This window comes from Colossoma macropomum, unplaced genomic scaffold (genome assembly GCF_904425465.1).
Source record: "Colossoma macropomum unplaced genomic scaffold, Colossoma_macropomum, whole genome shotgun sequence".
NCBI classification, from domain to species: domain Eukaryota; kingdom Metazoa; phylum Chordata; class Actinopteri; order Characiformes; family Serrasalmidae; genus Colossoma; species Colossoma macropomum.
Genome location: NW_023494792.1, coordinates 11,643,476 through 11,662,045, shown reverse-complemented (window position 1 = coordinate 11,662,045; position 18,570 = coordinate 11,643,476). Strand labels below are relative to the sequence as shown.

The following is an 18,570-nucleotide window of genomic DNA, read 5'->3' as shown; positions in this document are numbered from 1 at the left end:
TAGGTCATTTGAGGGTGAAAGAATGATGAAGCTAGCAGGTTAGCACCTCTCTAACTTAGCATACTTTTTCAGCTCCACAAGACACACAGTGTCAATCACACACACACAAACCTCACAAACCTAACCAATGACACCGTTTGAAGCAGTGATTTCTGAAAGATTCTAACAAATATTAAACATGCTATTTAAAGTCTTATCTAACATCTTGGAAAACCAAATTTTCTTTTTGTTTTTGTTTTTTAGAGCCTTATTCAGTATGCAAACATTGTTAATACTCTCTTTTCAGTCCATATAATCTATATATGCAAACTAAGTTTCAAAACAGCTAGTTTTGGATTCTGTTTTTGTGATGTCACAAAAACTGGTGCATTTACACATATTTGCTTATGCAGCCTACAGCAGTTTAGCTCCGCCCATTCATGCTGAAGTTATAATGGGTGTTTCAGCCTGGACTGCTTTTAGAATGAGGCACAATACAAGGCAGCCAATCAGAACAGAGGTCATTTACATATGTCAGTCTTAAAGGCACAGTAACAGAAACAACCATTTTAATTCTGCGGGATAAAGAGAAGTTGGAAAATGTTAATGTAACATTAATTACAGCTGTTTTGCTGCATAAACCTACACAAACTTTACAACTGGACATCGGGGGGAAAGAATGAAATGCAAGAAAACTGTGGCGTAACAGCCTGTATACTTCAAGGGGATAAAGAGAGGCTGGACAATGGCCATGTACAAATGAATCATAGGTGGGCCTCAAGAACTGAATAAAATACAAGAAAATTATGATATGATCCCATCAATGTCACTGTCTGATCCCATTTTTTACCCCACAGATAAGTTAGACAGAACAGACAGGTTCAGTACTGACCTGATCTTCAACTCACCGTGATGAACACAGCTATAATGAGGCCTGCAGTGGATTCAGTACAGTCTGATCAGCTGCACAAACAGGCCTGCTGAGTGTAAATACAGACACACTGCAGTACTGAGGCAGGCAGGCCTACATGGCTACACCTCCGAACTGGTGATGCTTTCCTTTAAGTGAAAAGTAAGTGTGTCCACGCTGGTCTACTGCAGGGTTTGAGTACATAAAACGTTTGTTGTCAGTTTCTTCTAGACTGGTTTCGTGCCCATCTTCAGAGCCGTTGACGTTGGCTTCCAGAAAAGCGAGAGAAATCAGGGAGAAAAAGTGTAGACATGATTTGTGATGATTCTTCCTCTCAATCTCGAGAGAGAGAGAGAGAGAGATGGTTGAAGTGGTCCGTGTTGGGGGCCGTATTGATTTCCTCCGTGTAAAAGCCCTCCGGGGAGCCGTTTTAAAAGTCGCCGAGCGCAGCCCGAACATCTCTAACTGACGGGACAGATGCAGCTCACGCCACATAAACATGAATTTTTCAGCAGTCTGTCTGTTTTGAACTGGGGGAAAATCATGAAGGTAGAAGAAAATGAAGTTAACCGGAGTGAATTGCACGTTTCCACAGCAGTCTGCTCTGATTCTGGACCAGAACCGCAGCGCCTCATCACACAGGGCGAGCTAATACTTTTATATCTGCGACAGGACTGTGGAGACCTCCAGTGACTCAGTTCACCCATATTACAGGACAGTACAGTCAAATAACACTACACACGGACAGGCTATCCCTCACTCTCAGCACGAACTGTTCTTTACTACCAGAAAAAAGGTTCTGTGGCCTCTAACGACAGCAGAACCCCTTTTGGTGCTACATACTAGGGGGCAAATTCGGTCTGACAAGTGCGGGGGAACATTAGGAGGCTAAAGCTTACATTATAGCAATTCTACCCTAAAACTGAGTGCACAAATTAAGGCTACAATAGGACTTATCATATTGATATCCCATGCTTTAGGCCTATATGTCAATGATACAAAACAAAAAAATAAATTACGTAAATAAAAAATAAATTATTAACACACTCTCAGAAATAAAGGTAGTAAACTGTCACTGAGGCAGTACCCCTTGTCATTGAGGTGGTACCCTCAATGGTACATCTCAGTACCTTTGATCTGGGAACATAATTGTACCATAATCCATTAAAATTATATTTTCTAAGCTCACTTCACACACCCCGTCTCGTCTCCACACTTTTTATTTTATTGTTCTGTTTTAAAACATTAGGTAATGAAAAGGTACAAATACAAACTTTTTACCTGGAAAAAACTTATTTAAGGGTCACAGTTGGACCTTAAAACCACTGTTGTACTTTTGAGGGAACATTTACATTGTTTGTACCTTGATGAACAAAAAAATGCACCTGCACAGAACCTTTATTTCTAACAGTGCACAAATAATAACACTGTACATATTCAGTACACAGATTCAATTTTGTTGCCTATTAAAATGGTATTTTTGTTCTTCCATTTAGCCACTGAAACTCTTAGTCTGATCTGCATGTTGCTATAAACATTTTAGCAAAATACCCCAAAAGTGATGAATATGATGATGATTAAGAAGAAAATGGAACAGCTTTTATTAACTGTTAAGCTTTAAGTCAACAAATGATGATAGGACAGTAAATAAGTGCAGTAAACAATTCCAGGACAGGTTAGTGCTGTGTTACTAAACAAATCAATAATCCATTTTAAGTTTAATCAAAGTTTTAAACTGTAATCGATATCTATGAAACGATTGACTTCTAACAGCTCTGTTGCAAATCAGCTGCGCACTTTTGTTGACAAACATCCCACAGCCCCCAAAATTACACGTCATTTCAAAAAGTGCAGGAGACATGTCCCCTCCACCCCCTAAATTTGCAGCAGTGGTTGTACAGAAGCATAAAAGGTTTTTCAAAGAAGCACATACAGCAGGTATATAGATATACATCAAGAACCATTCGACCATGTAAAGAACAATTTAAGCATTGAAATGGTTACTTCAGTTGTCATGGTTCTATGTACAGGCATTGCCTTTACTAAAGAACCCTTGAAGAACCCCCTATTTAAGGGTGTAGTTAGTTTAGGTTTTTGGACAGGTCATCCTACCACGTCTCCTCATCCTGTTGCTAATATTGTTACTCACTGTAAGCTTGTCTATTTCAAGTGCAGAAAGCTGGATAAAATGATTATTGATTAAACAATTAAACTGCTCTCCTGATCTTCAAGGGAAATGGAGAAAACCATTATCTGTAACATGCAGATGAGAGTAAAACACTTAACCTTGTATAAATCTATCTTTTGTCCTTGGTCAGTCTTTATTTGCACTGAAGGTAGACAATCTACAATTTGGAGTAAGAGGATAATTACAAACATTACAAGTGAAGCATCTAGCGCTAGTTAAGAGACCACTGTTTTATTACATTAAAGGAAGTGAAGGCTGTGTTAATAAGGTTTCCACAGTGGTTTGTATCAAACATGTTTGCATTTGTGGTTCAACAGCACCCAAAGTCATACTTGTCATGATACATTTCAGCACTTTAAACCTTTTAACTCGTCATTGTGGATGTAAAAGTAATAGGAAATCAATGGAAGTGGCAGATATAATACATGCATATGAAAAACAGGGACTAAATGATATAGATTTCCAATGCATCCAGATGATGTCCACTTTAATTTGAATTGCAAATATTAGTTGCTGCACATAAGCCCTTTTAACAGTATGTCCATATTGATTGGCTAAAACAAGCAATGAGATTGTTAATTTGATTCTCTCTCTCTCTCTCTCTCTCTCTCTCTCTCTCTCTCTCTCTCTCTCTCTCTCTCTCTCTCTCTCTCTCTCTCTCTCTCTCTCTCTCTCTCTCTCTCTGTGTGTGTGTGTATGTGTGTGTCTTCTCCTTTTAAAGTTTTAATTCCAAAATTTACTGAACATCTCGAAGCCCGAGAAGTCGGTCCTCATTTTAAAATGAAATGGAAAAAGTACAATCTAATACTGCACCAGCATTAGCAATAGGCTCCTAAAATTTCTCTCTTGACTGTGTACTGGTGTTGAATTTAGTGATGCAGTGTCTTTTATTAGTCTTTTCTTAGATATTGAAAATAATCAGTAGGCCTCTTGATGTATGACACAGATGAAAAATGGATACAGTGAAGGTAAAAGGAAACAATGAGTAAAAATAAGAAAATACAGTATATATACCTTAATATAAATGTATGTGTCATGGAGAGCAGGAGATACACTGCAATAAGAAAAGTGGAGTGTCTTTTCTACTACACACATCTTACTATCAGTTTATGAGTGTGTTTAAAATATCAACAGATAGAATAATAGAAGAAAACATATTAAAAAGCTTTACATTTTTCAAGTTTTCAAACAGCTGCTCCATTCTTTTTTTCAAAATATCAGTTTTATACCAATATATTATGAGGTTACAAAAAAAAAAGATTGTAGCCTTACGAAAAAGCAAAATGTTACTTGATGTTATTTGTGTTATATTACTATAAATATTTACAATCCTTAGACTGGAGGATATGGGCAGTGCGACTTCTACCTGTGACATCTACATTCGTTTACTCTTTCTCCTTTTCATCTCAGAAAGTCCATCCTGAGCACTTTTGCAGCTCACCACTGGCCTGCTCTGCTCATTTAGGTTGGCTAAATTCCTGCACCTGTAATCACCATGTATGGATCTGTATCGCCCTCTATTGGCCATCATCATTAAACACAGCACAGGCTGGAGGGAGTGAGGCCTACTCAGGGCTCTGTCTGATGGAGGAAACTCTTTATCCTGACTCACTAGTACATTTTATTATACCCATCTGCATGTTTGTGGTAATTTTCTTCAAAATTATGTTAGGGGGAAAAGCCCTGGGCTTCACCACAATTACTGCTACAGAAATGAATGTGACAGAATCCTGACATTTACAGTCCAAACTGAAGAACAGGGTAAAAGGGGGCTAACAAAGTATGCAGAGAAACAGATGGACTACAGTCTGTAATTGTAGAACTACAAAGTACACCTATATAGTAAGTGGAGCTGATAAAATGGACAATGAGCGTAGAAACGAGGTGGTCATAATGTTATGCCTGATCGTGTATATTATGATACATATATAATACAGTGTTGATATGTATGTTTGTTAAAACCTACTCCCAACAACTTATACCATAAATGGGGGCATTAAAGAGAAATCCAGAATCATCTATAAATGGTTATAAACAGTTTGCTTAGGTGCCTAAAACTTTTGCACATATATATATATATATATATAGAGAGAGAGAGAGAGAGAGAGAGAGAGAGAGAGAGAGAGAGAGAGAGATATGTATGTATCGCCTGTGGCCCTTCACATTGTGTGTAAATTTCATGATAAATGGACGAAAATAGTCCAAAATTACTTGGGATAACATCTGATTACATTGTCCTGCATTAAAAGTAAAGTATGCTTTTTCCTTCTCCTGTAAAGTTACCATTTTGGAAATATGTTTTGTTCCGACAGCAGCGATGGCCTGGTTGACCTTAATTCTATTGTTACATTCTCTGAAAGAGGCTGAGTGGCTATGTGGCGTACACCATGTGAGCAGTACAGGCCTGAATGGTTTACTCCTACAGTGAGGGGGATTGGTGGCCCTGTTAACCTGTGGGGTATTTTGCTGGCATAATTTTTGATCCACCTGCACCCATAGAGGGAATAGACACTGCAAATCAGTACAAAGTTATTCTGACTAATTGCCATGTTTCTATAGTAAAACGTTTCTATTTTGATGGGAGTGGTCACTTTCAGGAGGCCAAATGTCCCCATCTACAGGGCACAAGAGGTCACTTAATAGTTTGATGAGTGTGAAAATAATATAAATGAAATGCTATAGACTTCGCAGCTACTAGGTCTCAACCTAATCAATCACTTATGGGAGATTTTAGACTGACATGACATCCTCTCCATCACCATCATCAATTTGGAAGAATTGTGTTTCATCCCACCAGTACAGTTCCCCAGAAGGAACACTGAAGCTGTTCTGGTGACTAAGACACTTTGTTTTTCTTTTTTCATCAGAGATAGCACAATACTGTGAACAGACACACAGGATCACTAACATACAAACAGTTCCTGGAATAAGTAATCAGTATCCTGTTACAAAGATAACAAAGTGGGTCGAAAAGTCTGATCTTATGTGTGAAGCATTACTACATTCTACACCCCAAAAGCAATCATGCAGCTAGATTACGCCATTTCTTCTTTAAGCCTATTGGGAGAAGACTGGTATAAACAGTGCGGTGCCAAAGATTAATCTTAAACATGCACATATGGTTAAGAAGATACTGTATGTTTTAGAGAACTGGATTAAGCTTGCGTAGGCCGTATGTAACCTCCTAATCTAAATGTACAGGATTTAAAAAGATGAAATAGATTAAACAGATTAAATATACTTCCAGGAAGTGTTTTTTTAGGACACATCAGTAAAAACAGAAGCTGTCACTTTACTTACTTAATCTGCCAAAACATTCCAAGATGTTTTGAAAGCAGTTCAAAAATTAATATAAAGAAAGCAAACCCATTTAATGGCCCTGATTAAGTAAGTCAACAACATCCTGGCCTCTTGATTTATATAAGGATGCTGCTAAGAAGTAATTTTGTTAAAATATTCAATATAAAATTGCTGTTGTTATTTTTATTCAGTGTCTTTTAACTATCCAGAAATGAATGACAAATTGTTTAAGTTCACCTTAGAAGGGAAACAAAATTGGTAGAACACAGCAAAAAAGATATCTTTCCAAATAAAATCACCTTGCTAGTCAATGTACTCTCTATGGCCAAATCTGGTGTTTCAGCCACACTGTTGCTAACAGGTATATAACAATCAGGCACACAGCCATACACTCTTCATAGACAAACACTGGCAGTAGAATGCATCGTACTGAAGAGCTCACTGACTTTAAACATGGCACTGTCATACGATATCACTTTCGCCACAAGTCAGTCAAATGGAAGCCGAGTGCTGAAGCACCTTGAGCATAAAATAGGCCTGTCCTCTGTTGCATCACTCAATACAGAGTTCCAAACTGCCTCTGAAAGCAACATCAGCACAAGAACTGCGCATCAGAATTTTTGTGATATGGGTTTACATGGCCGAGCTGCTGCACACAAGCCTAGGGCACGATACGCAATGCCTAGTGTCAACTGGAGTGGTGTAAAGCATGCCACCACTGGAGCAGTGGGAACGTGTTCTCTGGAGTGATAAATCACCCTTTACTACCTGGCAGTCTAATGAACAAATCTGAACCACTACCTACCGGAAAGCATAGTACCAACAGTAAAGTTTGGTGGAGGAGGGATAATGTTCTGGGGCTCTGTTTCAGTTTGAGCTCACTCTCTTAGTTCCATTGAAGGGAAATAACATAAATTACATTATGGGTAATGTTACAACATACAAAGACATTTTAGATAATCATATGCATCCAACTTTGAGGCAACAGCTCAACTCCACTGAACACCTGCTGGACTGGAACATCGAGCCAGGCCTTCTTGTCCATCATCAGTGCCTGACCTCACAAATGCTTGACTGAACGGACACAAATTCCCAAAGACATACTCCAAAATCTTGTGGAAAGCCTTCCTAGAAGAGTGAAGAGTGATATTAATGCCCATATTCATAGTTTTGGAAAGGGATGTCCAGTACAGGTAAGTGTGACGGTCAGGTGTCAACAAACATTTGACCATATAGTGTATCTGACATTTTTATTGTTTTCTGTAAAAAAAAAAAACAAAGCTTTTTTTAGACCTTTTGAAATTGTGTTGTTTTACCTAGTGAAATTCTCTTGTTCCACTAGCAGATAATTTAGCTTGTTTCAAGCACTAGTTCATCAAACAAGCAAAATGACCTGTATGAAATCATGAGATCATTTTATTAGATAAAATTACATAACACATGGAAAACACACCTGGATAATCTTACTGCATTCTTACAACAGAAGAACAATATTTCATATATTAACAGGGCTGTTTTCACCTGCCATTATTGCTGTGTAGAAGGGCAGAAATCAGTAGTCATCTGGTCCTAAGTCAACATCTCTAGGTGCAAGCAGCAGGTGTTCTGAAGTTCACAGAATGGCAGCAGGCCAGCTGATAAGATAACTTTATGTACTTAACATTTTATGCAGTATATCAACTCCCCTATAAAGAGGCCTTATCAAGCCTGTTTGTGGAAATGTAATTCCACACTGGATCCACCAGATGTCTCCGTGAATGAACCTGACGACCTGCAAATACTAAAAAGTATACATGCTTGACTGTATGGCTTAAAAACATAGTATGTTTCAAGGAAAGATTCCTCTGAAGGCTGTTCAGGATAACAGGCATGATGTTTGGGTTCAGCAGATTTTAGAAAGGCTATTCATCCAGGTATAGCAAGTTTATGGACAATATTTCATGCATAAAGACCTGTCTGCTAGGCAGGCACGGACAGGCAATGACTTGACAATGACACACAAGAGACTTCATTAAAAGCCTCTATAGTAGCTCTGAATTTTATTTTGTACAGGGTCATTTCACAATTACTATACAGTCTTTATTACAAAATTATTTACACAATTCAAACAATCCTTGATCCACTGTTGAATTTAGGCACAAATGAAAAAATCATGTATACAAAAAGCATTCAGATAGTTCATTCAGATTTAGAATAGACAGCCAGAAGTGAATCACATTTTTCTTAACTGTGATAAAGTGAATCATCTAAATCAGTTACAGAAATACTGATCTAAGGTGCAGCTGTGCAACCACAGCAAAGAGCCCCAGAACTGACCCAGGGTTAGAGAAAAAGCTGTATATGTTAAGAATACTTATCACAATCTTGAACCTCAGGTAACAATCACCTGTAGCTCAGTCTTTGGGAATACTTGGTTAGGAAATTTAAGACAGATACATCACAAACAGTGACTTCATGCATAGAGAGAGGCAGCAAGAAGACCATAAAAGAAAGACAGAACATAAAATGGTTGGTAGTTGTGAAATGAAATGAGAAAAAACATCTGATAAATAGGTTCACAGTGTAAAACAGTAGTGACAGCACATCACTACATAGACAAGACCAGTTTAAAGACCTCCAACTCTTAACTGAGGTCGAAAAAATGCTGTAGTATCAACGCTTTTCTAGTTAGGCATACCTGGTTAATAGCTTGCTACTAGCATCTTGCACCACCTTGTAAATATTTTTGTTCACTCCAAAAGTTAGCTTAAAAACAAGTGATTTATTATTATCATCATCATCATCATCATTATTATTATTATTATTATGAACACTGGGACTTTCTGCCTTGAGCTGCACTCGGAAAGTCAGACTGCAGAACTCCCCACGCTGCGACTGCTGGCATGCAAAATGACCCTAGAGTAAACCTTCAGCTTGATGTAATTTAAGATTCTGTATTGCTTAAAGTTCATTAATTAAAATAATTAAACAAATGCTCTGAACTAACAAGCAAAAAAGAAAGCATCTTTGTGGCATGTTGAATTAGAAATCTGCCAAACATAAAGCAATCGAAGTATAACTCAAAACGGAGTTAAAATATATACTAAAGCTTTCCTGTTTTCCATCTTAACTCATATCTCCCAACACCCCAATCAACTGTGTGCACCTCACTTCCTCTCTACACGTACCACAAAACAGAGAGCACTAACATGGCACACAGTAACATTCCACCCCATCAAGTCTACAGTAATAATCATCGAAGATAACCGAATGCAAATATGAAAGTTGAAATATTAGCCTAGTGTAAAAACACTGACAAGAAATGATAAGACAAAATAAAGACAAACAATATATAAACTCTCTCCAATTTTGTTTGCACACTTTTCCAAAGAGACACTGAGCAAAGCTGATCGAGGCTATGGGCCTCAGCTGGCTACAACTGCCAGCTTGTCGTCTTCACAACACCATAAACACGGACTGAGATCAGACGACAGGCATTCAAATCATTTGAGCAGTCTCCGATTGCTTTAAAAAGATACACCAAAGCCTACAGCACTATCCTGCGCTGTCAGATATTGTGACATTAAAACCATGAAGCAAATTAGGTCTCAATTTTTAGCCCAGATTTTTTTTTTTCTGAGTCCATGAAGTTTCATCTAAGCCAGAAGAGCATCTGTTCGTGGAGATGGAGCAATAGATAATTTTAGAATGCACGCAACCATGGAAGAAGCTGATTACTGGCCACAGCCCATGCTTAACAAAGGTCCTAAAATGTTAGCAAATGACATTTAGATTAAAATCATCAAAACTAGATTTCATAAACTGATTCTAAAAATCACATTTTACAGAACAAAACAGTGTCTACACAAGACCTAAATGAAACATTCCCAAACTAAAATCAATAAAAAGTATGCTTGCATTGCTATGGTCCTGAACGGACCTACAATAAATGATGCTCGTGCTGCGTCGGTTTCTGACAGCCCATTTTAACACTAAAAAGGACTCTGAAGAACCACCAGGCTTTAGATTTGTAATTCTGTCCCGAGGTTCTCCAGGTTCCTTTATGAACTATAGTGGCAAGCCCATTATTCTTCAGACAGATGAGAGACTTCAGGTAAAAATGACACATGCATAGACTTTTCCGCAGAGCACAGCCAAGCTGGTGCGTCACATATTAACATTGTGCAATAGATAAGGGTTAAGACTGAGTAGACACTGAAACTTTTCTGAGACACACCCGAGCTGCTAGAGACACCTGTTAGACACGGCTGTACCACAGCACAGGCAAGTGTCATGCACAATTTTGTTTGACTTAAGATGAGCGTGACCAGAAGATAATTCCCTGTTGTCACAGAAACAACCATGGGAAGGTTTGGAGGGGGCGTAGCTGGATGTGCACATATTGGCTGTCCCGCCTCAGAGGGGTGCGTCTGGCTGTCTCTGCATGCGGCGCTCAGCTGCAGCTGCTAGCATCCTGCGACGCACGGTCATAGAGTCCGAGCTAGAACGTTCATCCTCCAGAGAGGGCACAGTATCATCGCTCTCAGGCATAGCAATTGCAGCTGCAGCAAAGGATGAAGCAGCTCCTTCTCCAGAACTTTTGTTCAGATAGCGTCTGACAGAGAGAAGGTGAACCAAGATTAAGAAAAAGTGCCAAAGATAGCATACAATTACTTTGGCATTAAAGACACCTAAATTAAATTACAATGGAATTACATCACTTAACCCCTGAATCTCCAGGAACCTGGCCACATAATACAAAACACCTATCTGCTGTTTAAGTAATGTAACACGGTAAACAACAGTTCTGCTTATTAAGAGTTTGGTTTCATTCATACACATACTGGATAAATAGTCCAGTCCATTTATTAATGTAAATAAATGAATAATGAGCTTAGACTTTAAGGGGTTAAAGTCAAAGTCAGTTAGGTAAGAAATTAAAGACCATTAAAGACTACAAGCAGACCTGCGTGCTCTCTGCAACAGCTCCTCCTTCCTCTGCAACAGCATCCTCTGTCTCTCTTCTGCAGACTTTGAGAAGCGACTGCCCCGGACCTCAAAGTCCTCCGTCTCTGCAGCAGAGACCTCTGGACCACCGCTGGCTCCCGCTGGCTCCTCTGGGGTAGGGTTCACTTGTATGGGTGTGCGGTCTACAGGCTGAAAGCAACAGTATAAAGAGATAACTGAATTCTAAGATATAAGTGATGTCTGGTACGATAGTACAACATTACATTAGCATATTCTCTTAGCTTGGGGTGCAATTAATTAGGTCTTATTCTCTCTCCAGTGTAATTCATGCCTTTGTTAGCACTTGATCACATCTCCTCATTATTCTGGCACACGACAGATGGTACTGTCAACTCTTCTCCTCAGTTCAATTATTATTTTAAAATGTAAGGCATTTAGCAAAAAAAAATAATAATCATAATAATAATTGATCTGTTTTTCCCTCACTAACACTAACTGAAACTGGGGGTAGCTAAAAGTTGTCAGAGGAATAGAAATGCATCCCTCCAACTGAAAAGTGTAATGGTGTCCACCAGGTATCTCACACCTCTACCAGGATGAGGCACTGCTTTATGGTGCTGCAAGCTGGCTACATCTTTGCAGTCTTCTTTGTTCTTACACTGTCGCTTAAACAATGTACTTCATGAATACTGAGCCAAATCCTTCATTTAATTCCCATGCATAAATTACCAATTTCAGAATATGTTGTAATATGTACTGTTAGTTCATGTGGATGATAAGGAAAGTGATTTTCACTGCTTTTTACAGTTCACTCATTCTTGGCCTGACAAAATTATAAGAGCATAAAGTATTCTGAAATCCACCATACACAGGCTCTTGTACACAAGATACTTAGTATAAGGGATTCACAATCAGAATTAGCCAAGATTGGAGTCTGCAGACGTTTGCTCAAAAACGAAATCAGTAATCAGCAATTTTGCTTTTATTTTGGTAGATAATGAGACAGTGAGTAAGAGCACTTGCTCTGTATTTGAATGCTGCTGCTGCTACACCTACAACAAAATCCAATACCATACTTAAATAATTCTTTGCGCTAAATAGCCAGTTGTTTCTTACTTTCAATGTAGCACTTGTGTTTGATTCACATTAATTAAAAAAAGCATCTGAATTAAAATAAATTTTTAAATGCCAGCTTGGCAAAATAAAGGGCAACTAATGTTGTTTATACAAGAAGCTTGGCTAATAAAAATGTACAGCAAATGTGCAAGCGTTCATCTGACCCACACGGTGTGAGCGTCTGATTTAAAACAAGCTACACAAAAATCTACCGATGTGACTAACAAAACTGGCATCGGAATCGGCCATAAAAATTCATGCTTGGTGCGTCCCTACTTATTACAGGGCAAGGGGAATACACAAAGGTTAGGGTTTATGATCTCCCATCTGCAAAGACTAGAACTCCTACTGCAATTCCTGCATTGCATTATGAGTCTCTCTCACGCTGCAAGCTGTGCTCTAATAAAGTGTGGGGATTACCTGAGCAGGGAAAGGCACCTGGATCCTGCCCTCCAGGATGTTATCAGTGGTGACTTCCACAGAGCGAGTGAGCTGCAGATCCTGTAGGACCAGGTGGTAAGGAACCTGGGGAAACATCTCCTGGATCTGATGCGCCTAAAGGAACCAAGAAAGAACAGACAGAACAAATATCTTAATTTTAACAAGTTGAAAATGATGGAACAGAAGTCACAACATGACTGCAACTATTCAAATGTGATGTCTCACCATCGCGTTGAGCTGAGAGTTGTTGGCCTGTGCAATGCTCAGGATGTTGGGTGTATGCATGACCTCCACGGAAAAGCTTGGGAGCCAGCTAGCAATTCGGGAGCCTAGAAGACATCAGAAACACTTTGTCTACCAGGCGGACAGCAAGCCAAAAACAGGCAAATATTCAGTACATTAAGATTGTTTTAATAATCAAAACTGTCATGAACGACTGCTTTTACCATCAAAGTGAAAGAAGTGGTTATGTTGGTTGAGGTGAGGTCTGGCATCAGCCCCGGGACCTGCAGCCATGTTGTCATCCATTGGTGCCCTCTGGCCCTCCTCCCTCTCTCTCCCACCTTCATTGATGTTCAGTGACATACGACACGTTGGACAAGAGGTATCCTGCTCCAGCCATGAGCGCAGGCAAGAACTGGACATATACAAAGATATATACAGATCAAAAAAATGTACATAAGAAGGACAAAAGGCACACAAGCATACATAAAACCGTTAGGATAAACATTCCATTAGTTCAAAAATAAGCTACAAGAAAACACACAAATTACAACAAGTATATCCGGTCATTGTGGATTATGCACCATATCATCACTGTAGGAAAAAACACTGTATAAGCCACTACTATTTTAACTCCCTGCAATGCTGCATATGGCTTACTTGTGGAAGAGGTGTCCACAGGGTAGTTTCCTTGCTGAGGTCATTGAATCCCAGCAGATTGCACAGTCATCGTTATTGGCAACCAGCTCATCTGGGGTTGCTACTGCAAATCTATACCACGATGAAAAAGGGAAAACACACACTTCAGTTCAAGGACTATACATTTTGCGTTCATGTCAGTGTTTTTCCAAACTGAAAACACAGCACAGACTACATCATGTGCATTGGAAAAAAATGGCCTGACCTGGACTCCATGTTGTCAATGACACGCAAGTAGTTCTTGTGACGACGGATTCTCCGCTGCACCTCATGGAAGAGATAACGCAGCTGCATAAAAATCACCAGACTTGCCATGGACAGCCAGATATTCCCAAAGAGCTGAGAAGAGAGATCAGAGGTCACATGTCACGTTTTCATATGACTGAGTGCAGCATCTGCACAAACTGAGAAAAGTGAAGGGAAAAAAAATAAATAATGCAACAGCTCTTTCAGAGCATACATAAAAATCCAACCCTAAGGCTAAGAAAAGAAAGAACGGTCATAAGTACCACACTATGCATGTGCTATATGCCACATTAATGATGAATGTTTATAACTGAGCTGAAACAGAATGACTATCGTACATGAAAACAAGGCCATAATTGTAAGCCTTATCTGCTCGATTAGAGGCCATTTATGGAGTTATTCAATCCAGCCCTCTAACTCAGACTAGCATATGAGTCTAATCTGTCCAATTATATCAGCCTCTAACTCTTCTGAGCAAGCATACAGCTAAAGCTGGAGCACTTAAGAGCAGTTCCAAGAGTGAATTTTGATGGCCTTAGTCTTAAACTGATAAAGAAACTCAATTTATGTACATTCACACATACATACACACATACACCTGGGCAAAAAAAAAGGGTCAAGCCCAAAATAAAACGATTTTTACTGATAGCTTTGGCCTGGTCAGAGTCCAGATTTATACTCTTTACACAAACTAGCTTGGCTACAGTTTGAAGTCAACAATGCTGACTCTTATTTCTGTAAAAGGTTGTCTGCAAATTCACACTCAAATCTTTAATGAAATCAAAGGGAAAAGCTATCCCAAATTACCAATACCAAGTTACTTTATATATTTGTTCAATGATTTGTCATTGAGCCCAGTTAAGCTTAATGTTGTGCCATTTTGGGCTTGGCTCTTTTTTTGCCCAAGAGTGTATGCATGTATCTTATATATATATATATATATGTTAGTTCATCATACATTCTATTTTATGATGTTACCTTCGAAATAAAGGGTAACACTACTGTAGGGTGCTGCATGTAAGGCTATATGACACATATGCTTGTCCTATAAATGCTTAACCCCGTCATCGGTCATAAAGGCAGATCAAAACTAACAATAAGCTTTATTAAACATTTATGTAGGATTTATGTCAGTTGTCACGGCAAGCTTATGTAGGAGTCATGCAGCCTTATGGACAATACCCTACAGTAAAGTGTTACCAAATAATGCAACTGGACTTCACAGCACATTAAGATGTCATTACGCAACAGCTTCGCACAGGTGTTGAATTTCACTAGATGTGCTTTAATCTTAATTTATGCTAAACATAGTCCAACAAGCTCAAGTGTCCATCAGACTATGAATATGATTAAATCATAATGTTTAGCATTCTATAAAATGAACTGCTTTCACATCACTGGACATGTCACTCACCAGCATGTGGATGTGATGCATCAGGTCAAGGCAGAGGAGGGCAAGCTCCATAATGAAATCTGTGTAGTAGACATAGGAGCCTTTGCTCTCCCAGGTCCCTTCATGATTCAGGTCCCACAAGTGAATAGAGTACCTACAAAAACAGTACTAAGGCCTCAGCGCTGTATTTCTGCATGCACAGAAATCTGAGAGAGAGCTACACAGCTCAGATTTCATAGTCAACAAATGACATAACATAAACGGTATGCTCGTAATGGATACTGCGCTGACAAAATGCTTACCTTATGATAACATGTCCAGTACGCACCGTAACAAGTAAACACTGGAAAACAGACAAAGATTAAGGTTTTTTTACGTACAAAAACAACTTTATAGATTACAGCATTATAGCGTCACAGAGCATCTCAGAAACCGGAGTCCTTACCTCAGCCGCCATAAACGCCACCGTATGCATGCCATGAAGATGCCCAACCAGGCCACAGAGAGTAGCTAGGACTCCACAGCAGAGCAGCATGGACACTAGCAGGGCCAGTACTCGCACATGACTGGTCATGGGAGTGGTTGGCGAGAAAGAAAGCTAAGAAACAGAAATAGAATGAAAGTAGGTCCAGATCAGGCGCATTTCTGTTAACTTCATAATTCCAAATAAAACAGCAGCAAGGGTTTTACTACTCTTGTGCCAAATAATTTCATACAGGTGTTTGTGCTAAAGTTTCTAAAACACTACAGTCTAAATGGAGTCCAAAGGAAACTCTCTGACTTTTCCAATGCATTTTGAAAGGTATTTCCAGCCAACCATCATTTCAAAGTGACTCTAGAGTTACTCACATATTCAAACCGATCTTTACAGAGCTGAACCATGAGATGGAGAAAGATGAGCACAGCGAACCACAAACACCATAGCACTACCTCCTCCACTGTCTGCACATTCAGCACCCCAAAAATAAAGATGAATTTATAGAAGATGAAGTTCCAGAACTTGTCCTTCAAATGCTGTTGGGACAAAGCAAGCAGAGAGGCACAGGAGATCAAGTGAGAACAAAGGCTTTTTGTAAAACCCCTCCAAAATATACATTTCCCAGCACAAAAACTTTGTCTTTAGACACTGGGACATCAAGGTGTAGGCAGAAGCAAATGATGCAAGCTACCTGAATCAGTGAATGCAATAACATGTTCAACAGTAGCACTAGGCCTAATGCAATTCTGCCTTCATTATTACTAGTGCATTAACATTATTTATTAACTGGGCACCCATATTCCCACAAGTCCTATGCCATGCACATGGGGTTTCGCTCCTACCTGTTTCTCGCTGACCCGCAGTGGGCCAAAAACGATGCACTGGATCATCTTGGCGATGAGCATGAGGATACAGCAAGCTGTGTTCACCATCACCTGAGGAAGATAGACAGTTCAGTATGTTTACCCCTCTGTTCTTCACCGAGACAGAAAGAAAGCAAAGAAACGCTTTCAAAGACAGACCAATACACATACCCAAACAAATAAGCTGTCCGATATGAGATACAGCAGCACACTGGAGGCTACATTTTCAAAGCTATCGGCTTGGTCCACTTTAATGTCCTCGATGGTGGCGCTCTGAGAGTCTTCCGCCGCTGAAGGCGAAGGCTCGGGCTGTGTTACGGCTGTGTAGGCACTTAGGATCGACCCGGCCAGCAGAACCGCGCTCAGCGCAGTGTAGGTCTGCAGGCTAGGCCAGGGAAACCTCTCCAAAAACAACAGAGGCATAGCGACACCGTCCAGTGTGCAACGAGTCACTTCCAAATACAAGTTTCTTTTGTGTTTACTGAACAAAGATGGTGAAAACTGAGCTCTCCTCTCTTGTGACAAGCTCTCGGATTAGGGTCACGGCACGAAACCCAGGACGGCTGGCCAGACACGCCGAACAGGGAGAATAATACGGCTGTTCACAGCTTTCTTTTTGCACGTTACTGTCACGATTGTAAGTCACTGAACTACACGAATCCACCTTACCATGTCAGGTGACGGAAAGCTATGCTAGTCAGTCACCTAGCCAGCCAGCTAGCGCGCTCCGTCTGTCTGCCCTGTCTAGTCTTGTCTACGTGCAAACGACGGACCCGCTCACAAACACACGGAACATACCCACATTTACTCTGCTGCTCTTGTCCGTTTTAAAGCCCATCACTACAGGTTAACACTTGTTGGTTCAGTACCGGTGACAGTTTAAAACAGTTGACGGTTCAGTGGTAGGTTAGGGAGTCCGTGTTGTTGGTTAGCTGGTTAGCTGCTGTCAGGCTAACCGCTCCAGCTCCGCGGCCGAAATCGTTCATGTGTTTTAAGCGGATTAATCCAAACTGTGCTGGTCGGACAGAGGACTCGTTATTCACACCGATCTTCGGTGAAGACTCTCGGGCTGTGAGCCGTGGGCCGAGCTCTCCAGAGCAGCTGTCTGTCTATCTGTCTGTCTGTCTCTTTGCCTGTCTGCGGGTTATTTCTCTTCCAGTTGTTTCTCGGACCTTCTCTCTGTCTCTCCTACCTTTTCCGGCGCTGCTGACGTCACGAAAGCCTCTTCCGCTGGTTACGCAAGAACGCAGAGCTGCGTGTCACTTGGCTTTCAGTTCAAACTTCAGAAGTTTTTCAGCCATTTTCAGGGTGTGTTCATATTCGTATTTCAGACACTTTGACATTTTCAGACACGTGCAGTGTGGTTTTAGGTGTGAAAAAATCACTAATCAATAAACAAGACTTAAAGACAGAAATAAATAGCCCCGCTACGACATCCAGGCTACAGAGAAGCTCATTCACATGAGCCATCACTCTCTTCAACAGTTAATCATTACACATGCACTATATTCCTACGTCTGAACTGCACTTCTAAATATACTGGTTTATAGTATCACACTCAACTTTCCATCCTCTGCAACTACCATCTCAGACCAGTTTCTTCTAGCAACTCACTTACCTGCCTTATTACCCCACTTACCTGACTGTTACCTCACTGATCCCGTTCTTTGCCACTATACCTTTAACTGCTGCTGCACTCAGCAAATTAACTTAAGACAAATTAACTTAAGACAACTTTGTACAATGTAAGGTTAACAGGTATGACTGTGTGTGTGTGAGAGAGAGAGA

General features: G+C 40.0%; 1 protein-coding gene across 1 annotated transcript; it reads right to left on the bottom strand.

The window, feature by feature from the left end:
- Positions 1-8,381: 8,381 nt before the first annotated feature.
- On the bottom strand, positions 8,382-17,990 carry amfra (autocrine motility factor receptor a). The gene is made up of 13 exons (XM_036575963.1): positions 16,954-17,990; positions 16,762-16,854; positions 16,291-16,455; positions 15,887-16,039; positions 15,744-15,784; positions 15,463-15,595; positions 14,008-14,141; positions 13,764-13,874; positions 13,328-13,518; positions 13,107-13,210; positions 12,861-12,995; positions 11,323-11,513; positions 8,382-10,971 (listed from the first exon to the last, which is right to left on the bottom strand). Exons 1-13 carry the CDS (start codon positions 17,203-17,205, stop codon positions 10,773-10,775), a joined length of 1,902 nt encoding a protein of 633 aa, XP_036431856.1. The 5' UTR covers positions 17,206-17,990; the 3' UTR covers positions 8,382-10,772.
- Positions 17,991-18,570: the final 580 nt, after the last annotated feature.

Bases quoted from the DNA above. Each gene is read 5' to 3' on its own strand.
- amfra (XM_036575963.1), bottom strand. From the start codon at position 17,205: ATGCCTCTGTTGTTTTTGGAGAGGTTTCCCTGGCCTAGCCTGCAGACC. The intron at 16,456-16,761 runs GTAGGAGCGAAA...TTGTCCCAACAG, and splicing joins TGCGGGTCAGCGAGAAACAG to CATTTGAAGGACAAGTTCTG. The intron at 16,040-16,290 runs GTGAGTAACTCT...TCTGTTTCTTAG, and splicing joins GTAAAGATCGGTTTGAATAT to CTTTCTTTCTCGCCAACCAC.